The 26619-nt window shown below is 38.4% G+C and overlaps 1 protein-coding gene across 3 annotated transcripts in view; it reads left to right on the top strand.

Moving 5' to 3' along the window:
• The window catches only part of BICC1 (BicC family RNA binding protein 1), a 329285-nt gene that overhangs the window by 104534 nt on the left and 198132 nt on the right, over nucleotides 1-26619 (top strand). For all 3 annotated transcript variants that reach the window (XM_007963396.3, XM_007963397.3, XM_073019140.1), the window contains exon 2: nucleotides 19004-19050. In XM_007963396.3, coding sequence (XP_007961587.3) covers nucleotides 19004-19050 — 47 coding nt within the window. The remainder of the gene's footprint in view (nucleotides 1-19003; nucleotides 19051-26619) is intronic.

Raw genomic sequence — 26619 nt, 5'->3', positions numbered from 1 at the left:
GTAATTTTATAATCCACTTAAGAATCATGCCTTATTTTATTTTTTAATGCAGTTTATTATAATCATTTTTCCTTATTGCTTCAAAGACTTTTGCAAATCCAAATCATCTTTTCAAATGACCTTAAAATGTTTGAAAAAGTGCCTATATCTAAATTTTCTTAATTCCCATGTTGGTTTTTCCTTGTTTTTGCTTATTATATGTATTACTAAGATGACATCTTTGTGGCAATAGGTTTTCTTCTTTCTCTTCTTGCTTGGATTATATTTTTAAGACGTAGACTCCTAGAAATAGAATTACTGGGTCAAGTACATGGAAACTATAATTCTTTATATAAACCAAGTTATTCTTCAAAATGGGTGCGTGAATTTACACTCCTGCTGTTGTACAAACACTACATCATTACTGGTGCTTATGATATTACTGAATCTCAGTGTTATAATTATATAAATTATACAATCTTCAACTGAGGTAAAATCTTTAAAGTTACCTGGGAAAATACACCATTTAAAAAAGGATGGATTCAAGGGTTGTATCTTGAATCGAAGATCAATAACTTATTTTCAAATCTTTCTTGAATTAATCTAACCAGATTTAGCAAAATTAGAAAGATATTCTAGAGAATGTTTGCATTGTATATTTCAGGATAGGTGTCTCAGCCATGAAGATCCAGAACTTGATAAAGCATTGCCAACTGTTAGAATAAACTTTTATTACCTTTTTAGAAGGACTTGAATATTTTGAGACTGGTGAATAAACAAGGCCTGAAACATTTAACTTTCTTGAATTTAAGAAGAAAAATGAGTTTAAGCTTTCCAAAGTAAACAGAGTAGGAAAAGCAGCTGAGAAGATAGAACTGTTCAAGATAATAAATACGTATAGGACCACTATGCAATTGTAGCAGATTCATTTTAATTGAGATAGAATTTGACTCTTTAACCAAAGTTACAATTCTGGGAATAAGAATAAAGCTATGGCTTAGAGTATGACCACCGTGTTTGCATCATAAATATGCACACATATTTTTTGAAAGGAAATCGAGGTAACATTATGTTATAACTTTTATCCTAGGCCAAAGACTATTACCTAAAAATTACTCTTCGAGCATTGTTTGAAATGAAAACCACATTTAAAGGTGGTTTGCTGCCTACTGATGAAAAACGAATTCATGTTCACAAACCAAGGACTTTAATGGAATAAATTATAATCAGATGTTAGATTTAGACCAGCTTTAACAAAAACAAATGATTCTTTTTAGAGATGAAAACTGATGGCTTAGCCCTCAAAACATCTATCTTTTTTCAAACTAAATGTCTTGAGAGAAGGGGATCTGCTTAATTTCATAAAGTAGGTGTGTGATTTATCAGCAGCAAATTGTTGAGTTCAAGAAATAAGAACTCCCCTGACTCCCCTAAATGTTTCCCTAGGCTTTCTAAATGAGAATGCTTTGATTTGTAGTAACTTGATTATGCAAAACTATATTTTACAGAAGGTTAAAACAGGACCCATTGGGATCATAGACCAGATCCCTTCTGAATGATGACCATTTCTGCCTTTGTTTGCATGTCCACACTTACTCCATAAACCTCTAGATTACAGACTTGGTCTTCTTGAGTAAAGAAAATCCTCCAGTTCTGCTGGACACCTGCTGATTTACTTTAGCACTTCAGGCCTCTCTTAATGAGATGCAGTATGAGGCAGTCTTAGGGCTCAAAAGGCATTTAATAGATCAAGTTTAGAATATTTTAATGTTAAAATGTCTATCAGTGACTGCTTCTACCATCCTTCATTTCACTTTGAAAAACAGCTCTTTTAGGTTGTAATGAATTGTGCTAAACATTGAGAGCAAATTTGAACCTCTTACCCGCCTCAGAGTAATTAAAAGAGAGAATTGTTTCCTCACATTTCTCTGTAATCCTGGGGTTAAGGTAAATATGGGATAGATGGTAATGGGCACAACTAGTTAGGGTTTATAGGAGGCCAACTTGGCTGAGAGTTTGGAAATAAGCATTGATTTCACCATGTGATTCCAGTGGTGTCACAATGCTTGAGACTTACCTGTGTGTAAAATTTACCTGGGATGCTTGCAAAAATGCAGATTCCTGGGATCCCACAAAGATTAAAATTCAGTGGGATCTGTGGGTGGGGCACAAGAATTTGATTTTTCTCATGAGCACCCCTCTCCCTCTGTGTATCTTAAAGTAAGTTGGTATGCTGTCAGTCTACTGTAGAGCATGGTAGTTGATACACTTGAGTTAGTCAATGTGTCCAATGAAAAAATATATGTTTTGTGGTATAGTTAAATGTATTAGCAAGTTAAAAGATGGAAGGATCATGCAGATTAATTATCCATTTGGTAGTTCACAGGATAATTTTTTGGGAAGGGTGAAATTGTATAGAATGTACATTGACAGAGGTGGAATTCTACTTGCAGTGAAAATGCCAGTCTTCCATAATAGTTATTATCAGGAGTGGGAGGCCAAAACATTCTGTTGGTACAATTTCTAAAATCATAAAGGAAGTCAATAGAAAAGTGGGCAACTAGTTACTCATTTGGTACTTAAGTAATTACTTAATGAGTAATTTAATACTTAATAGGTAATTAAGTGTTTAATAAGTATTGCCAGTATTAGTTAGGCCTGTGGAGTTCTTCGTAATGGTCTTCAAATAAGTTCAGATCTATATTTCTGTTATATGCAAGGGGGCCCCTCTTATTTTGAATGCTGTGGGGATCATCTACTCACTGCCTTTCCATCTGTTTGGCCTTTGGTTGCTTCTGCTTTCTGACTAATTCTGCAATGCCAAGAAGACTTCAAAGCAGTAGGGCCCTCCAGATTGTTGTCACGTGGATGGTTCACTTAATTATCGTCTGATATTCCTAGTATTGTGTGCCCAGACCCACTAGGGAGAGGTGGGGCAGTAAAACTCCTGAGCCTTGCTACTACTGTCCTGAGGGCCACAGTGATAAACTAATGTTGTTGTTTTATAGTCTGTTTGATATTTAGACTACTCAAATTTAACCATAATCTTTAAAAATAAAATGTAAATATAAATACTATATTAAGTCATGAACAAAAAAAATTAAGCGGTCAGGTGCGGTGACTCACGCCTGTAATCCCAGCACTTTGGGAGGCCAAGGTGGACAGATCATGAGGTCAGGAGATCAAGACCATCCTGCCTAACATGGTGAAACCCCGTCTCTACTAAAAATACAAAAAAATTAGCCGGGTATGGTGACAGGCGCCTGTAGTCCCAGCTACTCGGGAGGCTGAGGCTGGAGAATGGCGTGAACCCAGGAGGCAGAGCTTTTGCAGCGAGCCGAGATCACACCACCGCACTCCAGCCTGGGCGACAGAGCGAGACTCTGTTTCAAAAATAAATAAATAAATAAATAAGCAAAAGCATTATTTCCATCTTTACAAATCTTAAATGAATATTAGTTCATCCATGCTTTTATGTATTTAGAAAACATAGTTGGAATGGTGTCTTAGTCTGTTTGGGCTGCTATAGAAGAATACCATATACTGGGTAGCTTATAAACAGAAATTTATTTCTCACAGTTCTGGAGACTGGGAAGTTCATGATCAAGGTGCTGGCTGATTTAGTGTCCTTTGAGGCCCAGCTTTCTGGTTCATAAATGGTACCTCCTATTTGTGTTCTCATGTGGTGGAAGGCACGAGGGACCTATGTTCTCTCTTATAAGGGTGCTAATTCCATTATGAGGGTACCACCCTCATGACCTAATGACTTCCCAAGGGCCCCACCTCCTAATAGCATCACCTTGGGAGTTAGCATTTCAGCATATGACTTTGAAAGCAAAACATTTAGACCAGAGCAAATGGTCTAGGCGAGATTATCACAGTTGCTCTTTGTATTCTCTTTGCGGTCTGAGTACTAAGCTAAAATAGCCTGGAATATTAAAACTTGTCATGTAATATATACGCATAGTTTAAAAATGAAATAGTTTAAAAAGGCTTATGATGAAAACACAGTACCCTTCCCCACAAAACATACTCTGTTCCCTAGATGTAGCTACGCTTTATTCCTTGAGCTGTTTCTTACTGATTCTTTGTTTTCGAAATATATGTTTATTGCATTCTCCCAATTCATTACCTTTAGCCAGTTACCTTTAGTTGTATTCTTGTATGGTAGAAAGGATTTAGTTCTCTACTTTTTTCCTCCTCTGTTTTCCCAATAAAGTTTAATGACAAGTTTTAGTTTAATCAGTATTCAGTGCTTATGTTATATTTGTCCTTTGGTATCTATGGAGTATTTATTCCAGGACCTCCTATGGATACCAAAACCTACTGATGCTCAAGGCCCTGATATAAAAATGGGGTAATATTTGGATATAACCTATGCATATCGTATGTACACTTTAATCTCTAGATTACTTGTAATACCTAATACAATATAAATGATATGTAAATAGTTCTTATACTATATTGTTTAGAGAATAATGACAAAAAAGGCTGTATTTGTTTAGTACAGACACAATTTTCATTTTCTTTTTTTTCTGTTGAATATTTTTGATCTACAATTGGTTGAATTCACAGATGTGGAACCCAGGGAATATGGAGAGCTGACTCTCTGTCATGTATGTTGTTGTTTCCTGACAAGCCAACGAATATACAAGTATTTCTTTTCCTTTTTTGTCAGAATTTTGTTTTTCCTGGAGTTGGTAATTGCCTTGTCCTTTTTCCCCCCCTTGGGTTTAATGTTTTTATGCCTATCAGAAATTCTTTCTACACTGTCTAATCCTCTCAGAACAGTTTTCCACATGGTTAAGATTTGAGATAATCAGTTTTTTTTTTTCCCTGACAACTTTGCTCTTTGAAGTCTGTTGGCCTGCTTCATTCTTTACTGTTTGCCTTCTGGCCTGGCTTCACAGCTGTCATCATGGAATTTGCTCCCATCCTGGGAATTTCTCCTCACTCTTTTCTATATTTAAACCCCAGTTTCTTGTATAAGGGAAAGTTTCAGTTTCTTGGCTAACTTACTCAATTTGATACATACAACCCCTACTAATGTATGGAATCCAAGTAGTAGGGAGGTAGGGAGGTAATTTTTTTCCCCTTGCAACTTAGCGTGCCTGAAAATTTCACCATATTCTACTGAATTGTGGGTTTAGCCAGGTAAAGAATTTTGGGTTGAAAATAATTTTTCCCTGTAATTTAAAGCTTTACTTATTGTCATATAGTATCTCACGGCTTGAATGAGAATTCTGACACTATTCTAATTGCCAGTGACTTGTTTTTGTCTCTCTGGAAGGTTTTAAGATATTTTTATTTCAAATGTGAAACTTCAGAAGGATATGCTTTGTGTATATTTTCTTTTATTCAGCTACAAATTGAATTAACTCTACTAATATGGAACCTTATGTTTTTTGGTTCTGGAAATTTTCTGGTATATTTCTTTGATTAAAAAACACATTTTGTAGTCTGTTCTCTTTTTCTGGAAATTTGGTTAGTTGGTCTTGGATTTTTTAAAAAGCTGTTTCCTCCTTTATTTTATGTATGTCTTGTTCTTTCTGGGAGAATTTTTAAAAATGTTCCAAATCTTGGATAGGATTGTGATATTTTTGTTCTCTAAATGTTTCTCTTTTAAAACTGTCATGCTACTGTTTTTTCTTTTGGGATAGGTGCATTACTTTTTCTTATCTTTCCAATATCAATTGTAAGGTAAAAAATTATCCCATCCTCTATTCTCTTTTCCCATTTCCCAGCCTGTTCTTCCTCATCTCCTCCTCCTCCTGTATCCTCCTTCTCCTCCCTTCTCTTTCCCTTGCTCTCTCTCTCCTGTCCTTCTCGTCCCCCTTCCCCTTCTCCTCCTCCCCATTCTCTTACCCACTCTGTCCTCTTCCCCATCAGCCTCTCTCACTTTCTTCTCTTTATCATTTCCTCATCTCCTTCTCAATCCCTTCCTTCTGTTATTTTGTTTTGCTTTTGCTTATATTTTGGAGTGAGGCAGTAAAACTCTTTCTGCTTTGGTGTGATTTGTTGGCTGGTGGTCCTCACCAGCAAGCGAATGACCTCATTTGCTGATACATTTCATAACAAATAACTGCTACATGGCTGTCTTATGATAGTACAGTCTATAACAGGTAGAGCATTGCATCAGCTATGGACCTGAGTTGGAATATGATGCCCTAGAACTGGACATGTGGAGAACCCAGGAGCAATCTTGAACCCTGAGGAATTTCCTGGTTTTCATGGTAATGTATGGAACTTGAATAAGTCTAAGTCACTGACACTGAAGCAGTGGCATAGATATGTACTATTTAGAAGATCATTTACTGAAGAAAGGACATTTCCTAAAAGAAACAATCTATGGGTATCGCTGGTATTATACTCCTAGTATTATACAACTCCTTTTTGGGTGTTCTGGGCCCTGGACACTAAATGTCTGTGTCACTCCCCCATTCTATAACAACCGTAAAACTACTCCCCACCCCTCCCGTCTCCACTGCCTCAAAACCACCTATTTGGGAACACCTGTCTGAGGAGTGGGACTTCCCCTGGTGAAGAAAGCGTCTACTTGCTTGTGGGATTCCCTTTCCCTTTCACCATCACTGGAGAGCTCCCCTTCCTCCCCTGTCCTGTACCATCTGGCTCCTAGGCACAGGTGCTATTTCAAGTGCTCTGAGGCATTGAAAAAAGAAAACGAAGTTTTGGAATCAGACATTCATGAGTATTCACAGCATTCTCTCTGCCCAGAATTCCCTTTTACCATGTCCTCATGTCTAAATTCTACATTAAATAATCAGTTCAAAAGTCTCTACAGTAGTTATTCTTTGAATTCCTGTACTTAATCATCTGTGACTCTTCTGCAATGTTTTAGTCTTGTCGTTTTTATTACACGACTATAAGTCCTTAGAGGTCAAAGTGGAAGGCTTCCATATTAAATGCTTACAGGGCGCTGCTTTGCATGTTTCAGGGGTAAAACAGAACTTGAGGGAGACTGAAGAATTTGCCCAGAGTTATGCCACTAGTAAATGGCAAACCTAGATTTGAACCTAGACTTTTTTGACTCCGTGACTTTTATCTCCTCTCTCTGTGCCCTGTTGCTAAATAAGTTTTGAATAAATAAAATAGTGAGTATTTTAGCATAAAGATGAATAAGCAGCCCTGATGAAAGCAGGCATGTCTTTTCTTTGCTCTCCGTCAGCCTCCAGTTTTGGTGGAGAAAACAGCAAAACAGACTGCCTTGTCATGGATTTGTGCATATAACCTGAACTTTAAACATGCCTGGAACACATTTGGTTCTGATTTAAAACAAGTTGGCTTGCCCCATTGCCATGTTATTACAAATACAAAAGAAATATAAACTTCATTCCATTAAATAACCATCCACATAAACTCAAATAGTTTCATGGCTTTGGGCTGGGCCAAAGCTGGATATTAAGGAAATGATTATTAATGTTACATATTTTATTCAAACTGGTCTAATTTTTTTAACCTTCCCACCATCCCTAAAAGTGCCAGTCAACCTTTTCCTTCCTTCTGCAAAATGTTCCCAGGAGGTTAAAACAGATAGAACTTTGATATCAAGCTGCTGACTCTTACTATTTGGAAATATTCTTTGTTTTCAGTTCCTCATAGCCTGTAGCTGTGTGCTCTACTTGAAACTTTTCAATCCCCCTTGGATAACAGCAAAGTTAGTTATCATTCCCTGTAGCAGTGCTGTACAATGGAAATGTGTGAACCACAAATATAATTTTATGTTTTATTGCCACATTAAGAAGAGTGAAATGAAACAGGTAAGATTAGTCTTGTAATATTTCTTTGTCTAGCCCAATATATAGAAATAACATCATTTCAACATATAATCAAAACATTATTGAGAATTGTACATTCTTTTTTTACTACATTTTCAAAATCCTGTTTGCATTTTATACCACAGCATATGTGAATTCAGACTAGCCACACTTTCAGTGTTCACGAGGCACACGTGGCCAGTGGCTGTCGCACTGGATGGCGTAGTTCTACAGGAAGATCAGCATAATCTCACTGTGGTGTATTAGATATTCCTAATTCCATTAAACTGTGAACATTGTTTAGATTTTGGTAAAGAGTTAGGGTTGTTTTCCTTAAAAAAATTGAAATTATGTAAATACCCAAAGTCTTCAAATAGTGTTATGACCTCAGGCCAGACTAAACGATGCTTCAGGGATTGCTTATATAAGAAGAAATAGCGTCTGAAAGCGAGGCATTTGACATGACCAACGTTTCTGTTAATCATTGGACTGAAATTCCATTGACATATGTTTGGGTCATCAGTCCACCAGGAAGTCTTCATTGTCAGGCCAATAAATTTGAAGTTTGAATAAACCCTTAGCAAAAGTTACCGAAAGAGTTCAAGTTAAAAGTTGCTTAAAGCAGTGAGTAGGGTAGTTGTTCTCAGATTTTTGGGAATATATATTTCCTTACATTTGATAGCAACAGATGCTTTCTGAAACTAAAATCCCCTAGATGAGAGAATGCTGGCCTTTGCTTGCTTTCTGTTGTGCCTTGAGTGTGGCAGGGCCAGCACTGTCTTAGATTGTTCCCGGCATTGGAATATTGGCAGGAAAAAGATTTGACATGTGAAAAAACTGCAGTCCACATTTTGAGAAGTGGGTATAATCTGCAGAGTCTTATGGAACAGTCGTGGTCCCCGCTGTTAGATGGATTAGGAATCCTCCCTCTAACCTCCATCATAATCTAATTCTTATTCTGTTAAAATATGTTGTGGGAAATGAAATTTTAAAACACAGTCTCAAAGGATGTCTTGGATAGTTCAATTATTGGACCATCCTCTTGTCCCAAATTGCCATGGATAATCTCTCTCTTTTGTTTTTATTCTGAGCCATAGAGCCCTTTTATAATGGGGTAAATTTCTGTTTTATTTCATGTTTCATTTGATGTGACCTTTCAGTGAAAGTGGGTTTTGTTTTTAAACAGCCTAGGATTGGAAATGTATGTATATACATTTTTCTTTTTGTGGTTCACACATTTTGAAGGGTGTCTATTTCTGTCTTCTTTGGCTAGCTATTGAGTTTGGCTATAACTCACAGAGGTTTTCCAAATATTAAATTTTTTACTGTTTTCAGCTGCGAAGATTCTACTATAGGCCTAAATGATTAAAACTTCTCCACTGACAGCTGCACAAAATCAGTGTTTCATTCTAGAAAGTACTAGGTTGGTTAAAGCCTAAGATCTATACCTGGTATGATGTTATTGACTGTCCGTTATCTATCTCTGATATTGCATTACTCATTGTGTCTCCTTAGGCAGCTTGTATCTACATTTTATTTTCGTACTTTTCCAATGATTGCCTTATACACTGTGGGCTGAAAATAATGCTGTGACAGACCAGTAATGGTGAAACTTTGGTTCATTCTCAGGAAGGAAGACTTAAAAATAATTTTTACCTGAATTTTTTCTAATTAAAAAGCAATTCAAACCATTTAAAGGTATGTTGAAAAATACAAAGAAAAAATGATAAGCAGACCGAAGAATTCTACCACTCAAATAACAACTGTTACTAATATTTTGATATTTATCCTTTCAGTCTTTTTTCTGACATATTCACTATGTATCCATATATCTAAATACATGTTTGCTTATATTTGTGTCTGTATATGTACATGTACAGACTTTTATACAGAATTTAAGCCATTCTGTTTTTTTTTGTTTTTGTTTGTTTGTTTGTTTGTTTTTTTGAGACAGAATCTCACACTGTTGCCCAGGCTGGAGTACAGGGTCATGATTTTGGCTCACTGCAACCTCCATCTCCCAGGTTCAAGAGATTCTCCTGTATCAGCCTCCCAAGTAGCTGGGATTACAGACATGCACCACCACTCCCAGATAATTTTTTTTTTCTATTTTTAGTAGAGATGGGGTTTCACTATGTTACCTAGGCTGGTCTCAAACTCCTGACCTCAGGTGATCCTCCCACCTCGGCCCCCAAAGTGCTGGGACTGCAGGTGTGAGCCACTGTGCCCAGCCTGTACGTTCTGTTTTATACTTTAAAAAACCAAGTTAAGGTTGCATATTTGACCATGGGAATTTAACTGCAAAATAAAACAATATTTAAGAAAAAATACTAAAAATGAAGAAGAAAGACATCCTTAATCCAGCCACTGTTAAGAGAAAAATTATATTTATTTTTGTCTATTCTTGATTTTTCTCAACAGACCTATTTATTTAACTTTTTTACAGGCCGATGAATTTGAATTGTTCACAGTGAAGCCTGGTAATTAGGTAGAGAGTTAGGGGAAAGATAGGGTCTGAAAATTCTCACACTTATGAGATACAGCATTCAGATGACACTTTTCACTGTTGAAATTTAAAGTTAGAAGTGTTCTTCAGTTGGTTAGAGTGTTTTAATGATGACTATGATTTTAATTTTAATGATGACTATGATTTTAATTCCTAAGTGGAAGAAACTTTAAGAATAAACTTAACGACTACTCTTTTCTCAGTTGGCTCTTAGAGCTTTGCATGCCAGTCCAAAGTGCAAGGTATAATTCATGAACATAAAAAATTTCTCTGGGAATATCTAGAAAATGCATCTTCTACATCTTTTGTGCTGATTCCTTTTTCAGTTGAAGTTGAATTTGCTGGGTTGTCAGGGAAACAGTTAACATACAGTTTTCTGGAAGCAGTTAATATACAGAATATACGGCATAGCTCTTTTAGCATATGGATTAAATTGATACAATAAGGGAATGTTTTAAATTTTGAGTAGAATATTTGTGTACAAGAATCAGGCTACCTGATTTTTTTATCTTTCAAGTGACCTAAAGGCACAGCAGCCCTCTTAGTTGTAAATGTGTTGAGTTGTGTTAAAAAAAAAAGATGGAGAGGAATGCCCTGATTCTTAATGGATTTGAAGAATTATATCTCAATTATTTTTATAATTTGAACTTGGTTTTTTCTTGCCAAATTCCAAAGGGGAAGAAACCCCATTGTTTATCAAGGTAATGTTTAAAGATGTTTCATACTGTATTATAAATGTGAAGAACATAGTCTTTTTGTTTTTAGAGTTGGCTACATAAAGCATCAGATGTTATAAGAGAAAAGCATTTCAAAATGAAAAAGATATTTAAACAGAAGTTTCCATGTGCCCCAGGAAGAATTTAAAGTCAAACTCCCCCCTCCCATTTAATTCAGTCATTAACTGGACTTGCTGTGTAGTTTGGGGGGGATTGTAATAGTTTACACCTGTTTCAACTTTTGCTGTTTTTATTGGCAGTGGCTTTTGCCATCCCGTATTTCTTGTGAAGCAAAAATATGAAATAAAATATGGCAAAGCATTGGAGAAATTATAATAAACATAAAAAATGGATTGTTCAGCTTAAAATATGAAATGCTTTACCTGCACATTCAGCCAGCCACGTTTCAGTAGTATTGAAGTAATTTATTCCCGGAGTTCTATGTCATGAAAATAAAGACAATTGCTTTCATTGGCAGGAATAATCCAGGGTTTTTACATTCGAGTGAATAAACTTTGGAACATCAGGCAGAAGTTATATTGTAAAGACAGTTTAAGAAAAACCTGCTAAATCATTATATGTGTGCTCATGTTACTGTGGAATAAAAAAGATGAGGGTGTATCAGTGTCTAAGATTGCAAAGACTCAATAGAAGTATTTTAGCACAGAGTGTAATCAGACTTCAAAGGTCAAGCAATACCATGACATAAAGTATGGTTTGGCTCATTTCACAGGCACCATTTTGACCTCCAAATATAATGAAAAGGAAATGATTTGAGTCAAGATATATCGTATCTCATATATATTTTTTTCTTCTAATCCAACTCTCTAATGGTCTCCCTGTAAGTGCTCTTTGTTCTTCAGGTCTAACAGTAGCTGTCCAGCTTCAGTGTTGGGTTAGGAGTGAAATGATTCACTTTTTAGTGCATTGTCTAGAATGAGAATAGCTAGATTAAATTGATAATAAGTTTAATTTAGGTAGAATTGTGACTGTGAAAAACCCTCTGGGAAAGTTGCTAGGAGAACTGAATTTTAACTTTGGCTTAATCTCACCAGTTAGGTTGCTTTGAATATTGTACAGGTCAGGGTTGTAATTTGAATGAGGGTAGGGCCTTGCCTGTTTTGATTCATTAGCATTGAACCTAAGTCGTAAGTATTTGCGAAATGAAAGTGTCAGCTTCTCTGGGTCTGTAAAATGAACATTTTATTTTATTTATCTTATTTTTTTTTAAATGAGCATTTTAAATGCCTAATTTTATATTGAGAAAAATGTTCTTCAGTGATACCCTTTTCCCCAGTCTCTCACTTCTTGGAAAGACGTTATATTTTGATACTGATGAATGTAAACTAAATGGGAGAATTAGCCTCTCAAATTTGGGCTCAGAAGAATCCGTGTTTGGGGGAAGAGAAGACTTTTAGTGAATTGTCACTCTTTTAATAGGCTCTTGTGGCCTTTGATAGCTTTATCTGCTTGGGGTCAGTGAAAGTCCTTCAAGTGACCTGGCATCCTGGGAATGAAATGAGGATGCTTCTTCCTAGGAAGTGCTAATGATTGGGACTCAACACCATTTGCACCTGAGACCATGATCTAACCAACAGCTCATCAGGGTCTTTTACCAAGGTATTTATGGGCTTGGGAAATGGATACATCAGAATTGAGGTAAAATCAGGCTCAGATTTAGAATTTCTTGCACACAAACATTTGGAGTAAAAAAAGTCCAAAGATTGTTGGTGCCAGTGAATGTAATTTGCCATTTCTGGCTCCTTGCCTGCTGTTTTCCCTCAAATCATAAACTTGCTAAAGGTGCAGGTTTCTGGTTAAACTTTAGTGATTTTCCCCCCTGGAACAGAGTTAATAGTAGTTTAGGTCTAACTTAGGAAATTTTCCCCTTTTTATTCATCTGGAGGTTGAAGGGCCATTCTGTGAAGGCTGTTTAGTGTTTTGATGGACTTGGAATGAAGGGGCATGACAAAGTGTGATATAATGAGTTTGTCTTGAGCAAAATAAGTCTCCTCAAGGAAGTTTCTGTAATAAATATAGTTGTATAATGAAATTTCAACAGATGACTTTTAAGTTGTGCAGGAATTTCGTGTGGTAAAAAGGGTGATTGTCTACTTTGCTTGATAGACCTTTGAAAATATCTGATTCTAAAAATTTCTTTTCACAGAAGTTTCCTGAATGCCACCAGATGTTTTTTTGACTCTCCATGTCCTTATCTGTTACTTTTATTGCCATGTGAAAGTGGGTATCATTGAAGGTGGCTCTTTTAAAACTATTTTTAGCCTTTAGACAAAGACAGCCAAGAATTGGCTAAGTGCCCCCCAAGACACTTGTCATTAGGTTTGGGCACTGACCTTTTATCTTGCCTGGGTGTTCCCTTTAGCTAGGGCCACCCACAGTTGCCAGTTTGCTTAGAAGTTTGTTCAACTTTACTTTTTATATTTTTATTGAGTTTTAATATTGGTATATTTTCAAGTTAGAGAATGAAAATCATTGTTTGCAGAGCAGACTACAGAGAATGTGTTTGTAGAAATGTGTGATTCAAATGGCCTATATCAGTGTATAAGGAAAATGGATGTGCTGCGGTCAAGAATAAGCCAAGGCAGACATCCAGTTTAGCATGACTCAGCGAGTTTGGAGTGCAGGCGCACAACTCCACTCTTCATGTAACCACACCACATAAGGCACATTAGGTGGCCACCCACATGAACTCGTGCTTTGCTCAGAGCCACTACTCTCCGTAAAAGGTATAATTACCCTGCTGACACTACGTGCAGCTTGTGCCCCAGTCAGCTTGTTTGTGCCGAGAGAGAATAAAGCCATATTGAAATCCACTACAATTCCTCGAGTGTTCTTTCAGCTGCCTGCCACTCATCCATCCACTCCTCAGTCCTCACCTTGGGCTGGAACATAACACTTGGCGTGACACTTGGCATAGTCGGCAGGATACTGAGGAGAGTGAGACTTTGGTCCCCACTGATTTCAGGTTGGGCATGTGACTGCAACATGGGCTGTGGTGCCCAGTGGCAGCTGTACGGTTTAATGGCCTCTGGTGGAAACCTAGGTGGCGGTAGATTGGCCCTCCACGAGCATGGAAAAGGTGCTGAAGCAGCTGGAAGTGCAGAGCACTGAGAAGGAGTGAGCTTTTGCTGGCAGAGTTGGTTAGGCATTTTTGAATGCACTATGAAAAGTACACCCTCAGTTCCTGAGGGATGCAGCAGAGGTAAGGGCCCTCCAGGTGCAGGCTGGGTGCCTGGAGGCCTGGTTACACAGCTCAGAAAAAGATTTAGAAGTTGCCATAAATGGGGACCTTCAGGCACAGGCGGCGTGCCTGGAGGCCCGGCTACAGAGCTCGGAAAGGAATTGGAGGCTGCTGTGAATGCAGGCCTGGGGCTGTCGTCTCAGCCAGAGACCCCCACTCTGGTACTGAGGAAGCTGTTGGTGGGACCGAGGAGTCTGCACCATAAAGAAGAGGAAGATGCCCTGCCTGCAGGGGTCCCCCGACTGGAGAAAAGAGGGCCCCAACAAGTGACATGCTCACAGATGTGGATTGATTTGATTTTGGCCAGGATTGACTGAGAGAAAATCGATAAGCAGCCAAATGAAGTACTCTTAACTTTGTGCAATTCCAGAAAATGCCCAAGTGGGAGAAGGACATTGCTGTACAACCTGGTCCCACCTGGGCACTTCAGCTCAAAGACTACATATGTGCTATAGCCAGCTGGGGGTGTAAAGCCTTTTCTCTATGATGAGGGAACTGACTGAGGTTTGAATTGGGGAAACACCAGATGACTGGAGGCCACATGTGGAGTTCACAGTCCACTGTTCCCCCACCAGCGTATAGCGAGTGCTGGTGCTGGTAGACACCAGCACAGATACATTTTGGGCATGGATATTTCACATGGCTTGGCAGCCATGCCGTCTATCAGTGGGCTTGACAAAACTGAGATGGTACCACGATGTGGTGGACTTGGCCGATGAGTTCTTTTCCAGAGAGCCAGGAACAGTTTGCCTTCATGGGAGGGCAACAGTGGGCTTTCTCAGTGTTGCTGCAGGGCTATATGCATAGCCCCACCATATGTCATGGTCTTGTAATGATACTATGTTAACTTCTGATTCTCTTGCAGATTTAGAAGTGACAACACTCCCCTTGCCTAGATTTAAGATAGTGCGGCTGAGACTACCTTCCTGGCAGCTGAGTGGGCTATTCAGCAGGCACAAGCCCTACGGGTAGTTGACCAGGGGCACGTGTTTGAGCTAGATGTGCATGTGACCACAGATAGTTTTGCCTGGGGCCTATAGTAGTGCATGGAGCACTTGAGAATGCCAGTAGGCTTTTGGTCCCAACTGTGGAAAGGAGCTGAGCTCCAGTGTTCACTGATAAGAGAAGCAGTTAGTAACTGCATATGCTGCCCTTCAGGCTCATGAGAGCATGGCAGGGTGGGCTACAGTCGTCGTGCGGATGACTTAGCTGATAGTGGGATGGATGCCTTCATGGATAATGACTCCCCAGAATGGGCTAGCACAGACATCCACTTTAGCAAAGTGTGGTGCCTACTTGGAGCAGTGGAGTACATGGAGTACAAATCCCTTAGCAGCAGAGTTGCAAGAGGTCTTGGGACTTGCAGTCCTAATGCAAGATAAGGCCATGGGGCCTGAGGCACCCCTCCATTCCTGATAGAGCATGGTATATGAATGGGTCTAGCTTGGGTGCTGCTATTGCCTGGACTGCTGTCACAGTTCACCCTAGTACTGACGCCATATGATTTGATACGAGGTGTGGACAAAGTAGCCAATGGGCTGAAATCAGGACAGTGTGAGTGGTGATCACCACAGTGGTGACACCAACGGTAATCTGCAGCAATAGCTTGGTAGTTTATTGAGGCTTAGCCTTGTGGTTAACTACCTAAAAGTAACAGAAGTGGCCAGTTAGTTGGTCACCGGCCCATATAGGGCCAAGCCATGTGATAAAACCTATGGGAGGAAGGATGACTTCCTCCGACCAGGTATAGGGATTAATGGTAACCTATTGTTGCCTGCCCCAGTGCTCCTAAAGGCAGGGAAATAAAATCTTGACTAAATGTATAAAGCAACATTGGTGTAATGTCACCATGAGGTGGTTGCCCACCATAACCTGGAGTTGTTGTTCGTGTATTACTGCTGTGGCCTCTGGGTCCAGGGTTCCACCCTGTGGGCATGTCTCCCCACTAGAAAAACTCTCTTTGCCTAGGGGATGGAATGTAAGACCTATATGTTGGACCTGAGTGTCTGGGGCCTGTGTGCCTAGAGCCTATGTATAAGGCCTTGTGTCGGACCTGTGTGTCTGGGGCCTGGCTTGCATGCCCAGAGCCTATGTATGAGGCCTATGTGTTGGACCTGTGTGTCCAAGGCCTGTGTCTCCCTTGGCCTAGGGGGTGGAGTATAAGGAAAATGAATCTGCTGTGATCAAGAATAGGCCAAGGCAGACATCCGGTCTAGCGTGTGAGTCTGGAGTTTGGAGTGCACATGCACAATTTCACGATCACCCATGTGAGCTCGTGCTTGGCTTGCAGCCACTATTGTCTGTAAAAGGTTTAATTACCCTGCTAACGCTGTACATATGACTTGCGCCTGGGTTGACTCACGCCCAGGTTTGCACCCACGGTTCACGCCCCGGCTGGCGCCCAGGCTAACTTGCACTGAGAGAGAATAAAGCCATGCCACAACTCCCTATGATTCCTTGAGTGTTCTTTCAGCTGCTAGCCACTTACCCACCCCCTCCCCTTGGTCCTCCACTTGGGCTGAAACCTGACACTTGGCGTGACAGTGTCTGGGTGCAGTTCATGATATTGATGATGTGGAATTTGTTCAAAAAGAGAAGTTAAAAAGACATTAGCATTATAGGTTAGTTTGCTTTTGCTGCTGTAACAAGTTGCCACAGTGTAGTAGCTTAAAACAACAGGAATCTTACTTTTTGGGTCTGAAATCCGAAGTGGTTTTCACTGGGCTGAAAGCAAGGTGTTAGCAGGACTGTACTCTCTACTGAGGCCATAGGGAAAGATAATTTCTCTGACTTTTCCAGCTCTTAGAGGCCACCTACATTCCTTGGCTCATGGCTTGTTCCTCTGTCTTCAAATCTTGGTCATCTCTGATCTGTCCTTTGTTGTCATGTAACCATCTCTCCTTGCACTTCCATTGTCACATCACTTTCTTGTTCTCTGAGCCCCTTCTTTCATTAAGGACACGATTACATTGGGCCCATCTGACTAATTCAGGATAATCTTCCTATCTTTTTACTTAATCACATCTACAAAATCTCTTTTGCCATATAAGATTCTGGGGATTAGTACATGAACCTGTTTGCCGGGAGTCATTATTCAGCCCTACCACACATTAGAAGGCAATTTTTAAATTCCTTTTCAGCCCTTGTTTTTATGTTTTTTCAGATTGTCCTTGGAATTTCCAGAAACATGTACTCTGCAATCTGTTGTTTGGATAAAAATGTGTTGGTAAAAAATACACATTTCTACAAAAATAGACAATGTGTCTTATATTTAACTGTAAAATTTAAGTTGGTGAAAAAAGAATTTAAATACTTGTTATTTCTTTGAGGGCAGAGAGAATTTCTGAAGTTTTGAATGTTTTTTTTTTTTCTTTTTTTTTTTTTTTTTTGAGACAGAGTCTTACTCTGTCGCCAGGCTGGAGTGCAGTGGTGCAATCTTGGCTCACTGCAACTTCCGCCTCCTGGGTTCTAGTGATTCTCCTGCCTCAGCCGCTCAAGTAGCTGGGACTACAGGCACACACCACCTCGCCCAGCTAATTTTTGTTTTAGTAGAGATGGGGTTTCACTGTGTTGGCCAGGATGGTCTTGATCTCTTGACCTCGTGATCCATCTGCCTCGGCCTCCCAAGTTTTGAATCTTTCACTTAACAATGTCAAAGTTATGGTAGATGCTTGTCAAAACTTGTTAAGTGACAGATGTAATTCTTAAGTGATTGCTCTGCCCTATTTCTTGGGTCTTTAGTCATTTTAACAAGTGTTCTGGATACACACACACATGCACTTCTGCTCACAAACGTGGCTGTGCTGAGGTATTGCCTAGCAGGTGTTTGGTTTACTGTGGTCTTCCAGACTTTAATTTCCAGTACTTTTTACTTCAGCACCTTTCTTTGTCCTGACCAGGCTTCTCTCATTAACCACTATTCCACCCTACACCCGAATCAGAGTCCTGCTTGTCCTTAGAAAGATGCAGTCTGAGTCTGTTGCAAGCAAGATGCTATTGACTCTTTTATCGCTTCTCTCCTTTTGTCTAATTCCCCACCCTGCAACACAAATGAATACGAAATGTTCATAGTCACAAGACTTATGAACACAGACTGAGAAATGGGTTTGTCCTGTATTCATGGGTTACCATTTATCTATAAAAATGATGTTCAAATACAGTGGTGTTTTAATTAATGTTACATGCAATTTTATTGTGGGCTGTGACTTTCACCATTACTGTTTAATTCTGTTTTTCTTTTTTTCTCTCTTTGTATATACAAATGAAGGAGTGAATTAAAAGTATATGATGCCAGTTGAAATTCAAGTAGAATATATACTCATTGTAAAGCATAAAATGGAAACAGCTTAGAAGTAGGCCATATGCATGAGCCACCTGCTGACAAGGCAGCTCTTCTGCCTGGGATTGATCACAGATAGGAAGTGCTTGGAGTGTTACAGTTGATTACTTTGAGAGTTGCGTTTATTCATATAGTTCTTTAACTATGAAAGGCCGAGATCACTTTCATCATCTAAGTGTGTAGGGGTTCGTGAGTCTTTCAGACAAAGCAAAAGAGTGTTAAATAACCTAGAGATGTGTAATTGATGGATTAGCGTGCTAGTCCTTACCAATTTTGCACCCCAGTGAGGCATATTAGCAGGCACTGAGCTGTGGGAGAGCGAGGCTGGCATCTTGTTTGCTTTTGCATCCTCATATCTGATGCTCGAAAGTTTTTTGAATACATACATTGAAAAAGTATTTTAAATGTGCACATTTTTATTTACAGCTGCTGCTGAAGGGAAAGGCAGAAGTGGGGAAGACTTTTTTCAAAAGGTAAGTTGCCTTTTACTCTTGTCATGGTGATAAGTAAGAGGAAATATACTTATCTCAGCAGCTACCCTAGAAGCCCCTGAACGCTCCTCTTCATGTGGAGGAGAACAGGTTTCCATAGGGGAGCTGGAAACAGAGCTAGCCAGGAAAAGGGGGGATGCTGTATGAGACGTAACCATTCCAAGAAGGCTCCTTCCAGGGAAAATCTAATGAAATTTTTGCTTGAAGGCAAATAAACAAAATGTAAGAGGGCTCAGAGGTGGATCAATTCATGTGGCATTCATACGTCGTTTGGCTGGCATGTGACATAGGAGGGGTTTATTGTGCAAGGTGAGGTACACTATCCTATATGATGAATATGGTGGGGGATCTTTTCTAACGATATTTAAATTAAAACAAATTTTAAAATGTTCTACTGGCCAAATAGAATGTGCCAGACTACGAGTTTTCCACCTTGCTTTATAGGCTCAGGCTCTTGCAGTTTTGGTACTATACCCCCTGACTTGGTGTTATCTGACATTGGTTAATCTCCAACTTACACTCAATACCTAAGCATTTCAGAATGCCCTGGCCTTAGCTGGGGGCAGGGTTAGCAACCAGGATAAGACAAGGGAAGACAAATAGGCTGGGTGCAGTGGCTCATACCTGTAATCCCACCACTTTTTGAGGCCAAGGCTGTCGGATTACTTGAGTTCAGAAATTGAAGACCAGCCTGGGGCAGGGCATGGTGGTGTGCACCTATAATCCTCGCACTTTGGGAGGCCGAGGTGGGTGGATCACTTGAGGTCAGGAGTTTGAGACCAGCCTGGCCAAAAGCCTGTCTCTACTAAAAATACAAAAGTTAGCCAGGTGTGGTGGCAGATGCCTGTAATCCCAGTTACTTGGGAGGCTGAGGCACGAGAGTCACTTGAACTCAGGAGGCAGAGGTTGCAGTGAGCTGAGATCGTGCCACTGCACTCCAGCCTGGTCAACCGAGTGAGACTGTGTCATAAAATAGGATAGAATAGAATAGAATAGAATAGAATTATCCAGCCTGGGCAACATGGAGAAATCCCTCCTCTACAAAAACAAACAAACAGAAAACTGAAATTAGCCAGGTGTGATGTTGTGCACCTGTACTTCCAGCTCCTCTGAAGGCTGAGGTGGGAGGATCACCTGAGCCCAGGAAGTTGACACTGCAGTGAGCTATGATCACACCACTGCACTCCAGCCTGGGTGACAGAGTAAGACCCTGTCTCAGAGAAAAAATAAGAAAAGAAAAATAAAATGAAAAAGAAACAAATAGCAGAAATTATAGATTTCCCTTGGGTTGACTCTGATGGTAAAAATAGATGCTATCTGTGAAAGGATTCTTCTTCATTGTTCTTCTTTAACTCATAGATAGATGTAAAAAGCAGATGCTTCACCTTTGTGATTTCAGACATTTTAAAAGCTGAGTCAAAATATGGTGTATGTGATCATAAAGGACTTTCATTCTTAGATTTGCTAATATTTCTCACTGTTTGCAGAGACATATATACATTCCAGTAGTTTAAATGGAAACACGTTTGAATCCAGGACCATGTGTGTATCCCACAAACTATGAGTTAGAGTCATAGATTCTATTCTTGGTCACAGATTAATGAGGTCTCTGAATAACTAGATGGGAGTACATTTTAGCTTCTCATTTTTTTCTTTGGTTCAATAGGAAATGTCTTTTCCATAGACAGGTGTCCATATAGGATTTGCATACTCATCCAGCAGAAAATCTCTAACTTAGAAACAGCCCAAATTCCAGAAGAGTCATTTTTCACTGTTTTGACTAGACAGAAGTAGACATTATGGTTCATCTACAGTAGAATGAAGTAATGGAGAAATACTGAATTGTCCTCCAGGAACTTGCATGCAGTCACACGTATTCTAGTTTTACATGATGACATTTGGGGAAACATTTAAGAAATAGGCTGCATTGCCGTTCACTAGCGTCTTTGAAGAAATATTTTTCTCTCTCTAAAGTAATGCAAATATGAAGGATCTAGGCTTATGATTGTAATGTTTCTTAATTTTTACTTTGAGGTGTGCATGGCAAAAGTTAAAATCTCCTTTAGCTGAGTTTAAACTTCAACTACTCAACTTTTCTAAGCCTGGAAGGATATCTACCTAGCTTCATAGTGCCTCTCCCTACATGGAGATTTGAGAAGGAGTGTGAGACTTTCATATAAAACTTTATGTTTTTTTGTACCATAAAAATATATGTAAAATCATAATATGACTAAATTTTGCTTGATTTAATTAATTACTCTCAAAGTTTTTGAATTAGAAAATAATAAAATTAATTTTAAAAATCTTCCAAAATAAGAATTGGTATATTTCCTTTAAGAGCTTACATTTCAGTTTTACAGATAGTAAGATTGTCAAACATATTATCTCAAATTTGAAGCTTTAATAGTAATTGTTAAGCTTATTATACACTTCTTCCATTGAGTCAACGTTACTGTTTTTTCCAGAGATCTACCCAGTTTTCTATACACTGTTTTACTGCATGGGTTTGAAATGATTTATTTCCCAAACACTTAATAAAGGATAAAAGGTAAAAGGCTAAGATGTTATAACAAAAAATCCGCAAAACCCCAACAATATAGTGTCTTAAAGAGCAGAGTCATTTGTTGTACTCTTACATAGCATTCTAAGGAGAGTCTTCCAGCTGGGTTGGTAGCTGTGTCCCATGCTGTCATTCAGCGACCCAGGCTCCTTCTAAGACATATCTGGGTTGTCACTAAGCATGGCCTTCATCTCTGTTGTTGAAGCTTGGTCACCACCATGTCCAGTTGTGTGCTGGTGAGGGAGACAGAGTATTGAAGGGAGGCACACCATGGTTGTTAGGCCCAGGCCTGAATGGCGGCATCTGTCACTTCCTTTCACACTCTATGGGAGAAAACTTAGTTATGTAGTCTTACCTAATAGCAACAATAGAGGGGAGGAGAGGGGCTGGGACATTTGGAGAAAAAAATTGATTTTGCAGGCACTATTCACCAAAAACGAGATTGTTACGGGAAAAAAATGCTGTAATCAAAGTGTAATTTCTTCATGTGGTGTACTTTGAAACTTTTTGTATTTGTTTGTTAGGGCTGACATACCACAAACTGGGTGGCTTAACTATGATAAATTATCACCTCACAGTTCTGGAGGCTAGAAACCCAAGATCAAGGTGTCAACAGGGTTGGTTCCTTCTGAGGGCTGGAAGGGAGAATCTGTTCCATGACTTTCTTTAGTGTCTCATGGTTTGCTGGTTATCTTTGGTGTTCCTTGGCTTGTGGAAGCATTACCTGGATCTCTGCCTTCATCTTCATATGGCATTTTCCCTGTGTGCTTGTCTCTATGTCCAAATAAAGGCACCAATTATATTGGATTAGCAGCCCACCCTACTCTTGTGTGAGTTCATCTTATTATTACATATCTGCAGTGACCCTATTTCCAAATGTCACATTCTGAGCTCCCAGGCATTAGTACTTCAACATATGACTTTTTAGAGGACAGTTCAAACTATAATACCTTTTAATGGAGAAGATGATTCTGTAGAAAAATTTAATTAGAAAAATTTACTAAGACCGTAGATGTTATTTGTCACATTTTGATAGTCTGATCTATAGATTTTTAACTGCCTAGTCTTTTATACTAAATCTGTTTTTTTAATCACAAGTCATTTCTAAATTGTCTACAATGAGTATATAATTGACATGCAAAAAGAGAAAAAAATAATCTGTAGTCTTGCCTTTTTGTTTTTGTTTTTTGTGTTTTTTTGAGATAGAGTCTTACTCTGTTGCCCAGGCTGGAGTGCAGTGGCATGATCTTGACTCACTGTAACCCCTGCCTCCCGGGTTCAAATGATTCTCCCACCTCAGCCTCCCTAGTAGCTGGGGTTACAGGCATGCACCACCACACCCAGCTAATTTTTGTGTTTTTAGTAGAGATGAGCTTTCACCATGTTGACCAGGCTGGTCTTGAACTCCTGACCTCCAGTGATACACCCACCTCAGCCTCCCAAAGTGCTGGAATTACAGGCATGAGCCACGGTGCCCAACCTGTAATCTTGCCTTTGAAAGAGAACTATTTGTACACCCTTGGTCTTTTTTCTGTGTGTATTAAAAATATATATTAAGTGATTTTTAATATTCCCTGGTTGATGGGATTACAGATTAAACTACGTATTTGCATTGGATCCATTCCAGATGTTTTTCTGTGTTAAAACTTTGCAAAGTTATCTTGTAATTGTACTTTTTATTCTTTGGCTCTAACTACACTTACAAAAGGCGGGAATGGATATAACTTTATCAGTATTCTCTGTCCACTCCTAATGGTAACTCTATCTAATGGAAACACATGGAAACAATCTTCCAGGTTTTTTACAGTTCTTTGGACAGTTGTTCATGGCTTACTCACTGTCTGTCCTATTTCCTTTTAATCAGTTCCTTTTTTCTTTCTCTTGTGAAATGACTATGGTCAGATCTTGGAGGGGAAAATGGGTTACAGTATTTTAGGTGGGGATAGGGTCAGTGATTGTATTACACATGTGACTCATCAAAGCAAACTGCGTTAGGAATCTGTAATCCCAATGGTTGAAGAAGACAAAATCCAGTCATCATTGTAATTGATGAAAGCCAGGTTTTTTTGTTGCATTGGGTTATGTACAGTATTTTTCCTCAAAGTATACATCATATATTTTAATGTAGGGCTATTTTATACTCTTTGAGTATATTGGATATTTATTTGGAAAACTGACCTATAAACCATGGCTTGTCTCAAAGGCTAACAGTAAGACTGAAAAAATGAGATAGTGATGGCTTATGTGGTATATTTTTAAAACTTTCAAACTCATTGTTTTTAGACAAACATTACTTTAGGTGTTTTCATACTGGAAAATAGCAAGTGTTGTCTTCTGGGGAAAATTCCTGGGATAAATATTTGGTTCCCTCTGTACCTAAAAATGGGTGCATTAGACGGTCTTAGATGGGGACTACTTGAGTCCTTTTATTGAGGGACAGCAGAGATGATAAAGTCACTTCGGCTTTCTCCACTAGCCATTATTTTTATATTTCGAGTGGGTTATTTCCTCTAGTAATGGATATATGTTTTGGTTTAATTATTTAAAAGTGAATTCAGTTAACTCCGGCCCACGAATGTGTTTTTTCTAATACTGAGTCTTTATGCTTAAACACAAATAAAATTTGATTTAAATAAGATCCGGATATTTTAAAGTTTTAATTTTAGTATTTATTTCAATAGGTAACACATGTATATGGCTCACAATTCAGATTTATAAAAGGGTATGCAGTGAAGAGTATTTGATGTCTTGATGGTTTCTGAAGGTTCACTGAGAAAGCTGTGCAGCATTACATTGTCGGTCCCAAGCTTGAGTAAAGATGACCACCACCAATGTGTGTCATTACTAGTGAAAACTTATTCACTGAGTTCTTATTACTGATCACAATACTATTGCCCTGAGAATGTTCCAGTGACAGAATCCATGATCATGTTTTCTTTATACTACTGTCTAGATAGGGATAACTGGCTGCTTGTAAGACTTAGAAAAGAAGAGTAACTTTCCACCCTGTAAAGGCTGTTTAGACATCATCTAGAAAGTTACTAAAGATTAGAATGGATCTTATTTTTATACCTTATGATTTGCTCCTCATCTTCTATCAAGAATCTAGTAAATCAGGGTTAGTGAGAAGAAATTAAGAAAAAGATCACATAATTTGCTCATCATTCATTTGTCTCATCTTTCAGTTTTGTTCTTGTGTTCAGTTGAACACAGGAAGACTGGGTTTTGAGTCTATATTGTCTTAGCATGTTGTAGAGTCACCTGCTTCAAGTTGCATTGTAATGGCATATTCTTTTCTTTTATTTCATCAGTCATTTCACACACCTCTTTATGAAAACCACATATCCTGTATTATTCCTCTTTCTAAAGCCATGGAAGCAAGGAATGTCATTGAGATTGTTTAAAAATGTATGTTTAATGATAGTGAACGTAACTTATTTACTACTGCCGTTTGTTTAATTGAATAATCTTTAATCAACATCTGATGAAAGTTTAGTCATTATTGATTAAAATGATTTCTTGAAACCAAACTCAATGCGTTGGATCATGTAGAAAATGAAATTGAATTCATGAAAATAGGTCTTTTAAGAAGGGTCACAAGACAGGACTCTGGATTACAGACTTGTAGTACAAGTAACCATGGAAAGGTCTAGTTAAGATATTTATTGGCATTAGTTTAAAAAGGTTTGCATATTATTTTGTAAAATGTTCTCCCTTTATGAGTTAAATCCTTACATTAATTCCTGTACTTGTCAGCATTTCCCTTAATTGAAAGATCTTGAGATACAAACTTCCTTATTTATGGTTGATACTAAGATTTTGGAACTATTTTGACATCATGCAGATAAAAATTACCCTAACTGATAATATACAAACATAAACATTTTTGTGTGGGTCAGAAGCAACTTTTGAAGAGGGTGGCATTAGCTGTTTGTGAGGAAGGAGTAAATTTGATTAGTTCCAATTTTAGGAGCCTTGCCTTTGCATCATGTGTCTTTTAATTGTCTTTTCAATGTCATGTGATTCAAATTGTCTTTGTGTCTTAGCGGGGGCGTAGGACAAACTTAGTCTTAATATATTACATAGAACATTATCAGAGACGTGTCTGAAAATCCATATATAAAGATATTGTCACACTATTGTAATAATTAAAATAAAATTAAAAATAACCTAAGAACTCAGCCATGTAATATTTGAAAAGTGGTATATCTGACATTGGATTACTATGTAGGCATTAAAAATCATACTTTTTTATAAACAATGACATGTGAAATTGGTTACTAGACAAGTACAAAAATTAGGACAAAAGGCATATAAATAGCTTGACTCATGTTTTGTTATATATGTTTATGTCTGAAAAATGACTGGGCAAGAATTATGCCAAAATGTTAACCATGACTCTCAGTGGTGAGATTATGATAGGTTTTTATTTTCTTTGTGTACTTTCCTATTATGGATGCCCATTACTTTTATAATCAGGATTAAAAACAACTACCGTCTTATGAAGAAAAACAGGTAACAATAACTAACATAGGTTGAAGTCGTTAATGGATTAATAAATTATTGCAATTTAAGAGCATGCAGGTTTTTTTGATGAAAAACATTTAAGAAGTCAGACTTCTCATACTGAGGTTACTTCTGTGTCTTTAATATAACAGTTATAAAGACAGAACAAGTCTCAGATCATCAAGGTGGATCATTTCTAGGTAGTGTTAATTTTTAGAAAAATGTTCCCCCTTTCTTTCATCCATTTGCCCTTGTTTTGACATTCAGAGGTTTAAAATTTTTTAAAGATGTTTTTTACATCTCTGTGTTTTCTTTTCTTCACACCAAAGATACTTAGTTCCTTTTTTATCATATGACTTAGTTTTCAGACCCCTTACCATTCTGTTCACTTGCAGTAGCAAGATTAGTGTCCTATTTTAAATGTGGCAACAGTATCTGGGTATAGTGTTTTGTATAGAGCCTGGCCAGTGCAATTGTAGTGAGGC

Source organism: Chlorocebus sabaeus, chromosome 9 (assembly GCF_047675955.1).
Source record: "Chlorocebus sabaeus isolate Y175 chromosome 9, mChlSab1.0.hap1, whole genome shotgun sequence".
In the NCBI taxonomy this organism is placed as follows: domain Eukaryota; kingdom Metazoa; phylum Chordata; class Mammalia; order Primates; family Cercopithecidae; genus Chlorocebus; species Chlorocebus sabaeus.
Note: the sequence above shows the minus strand (reverse complement) of the source record. Positions and strands in the feature narration are given on the sequence as shown.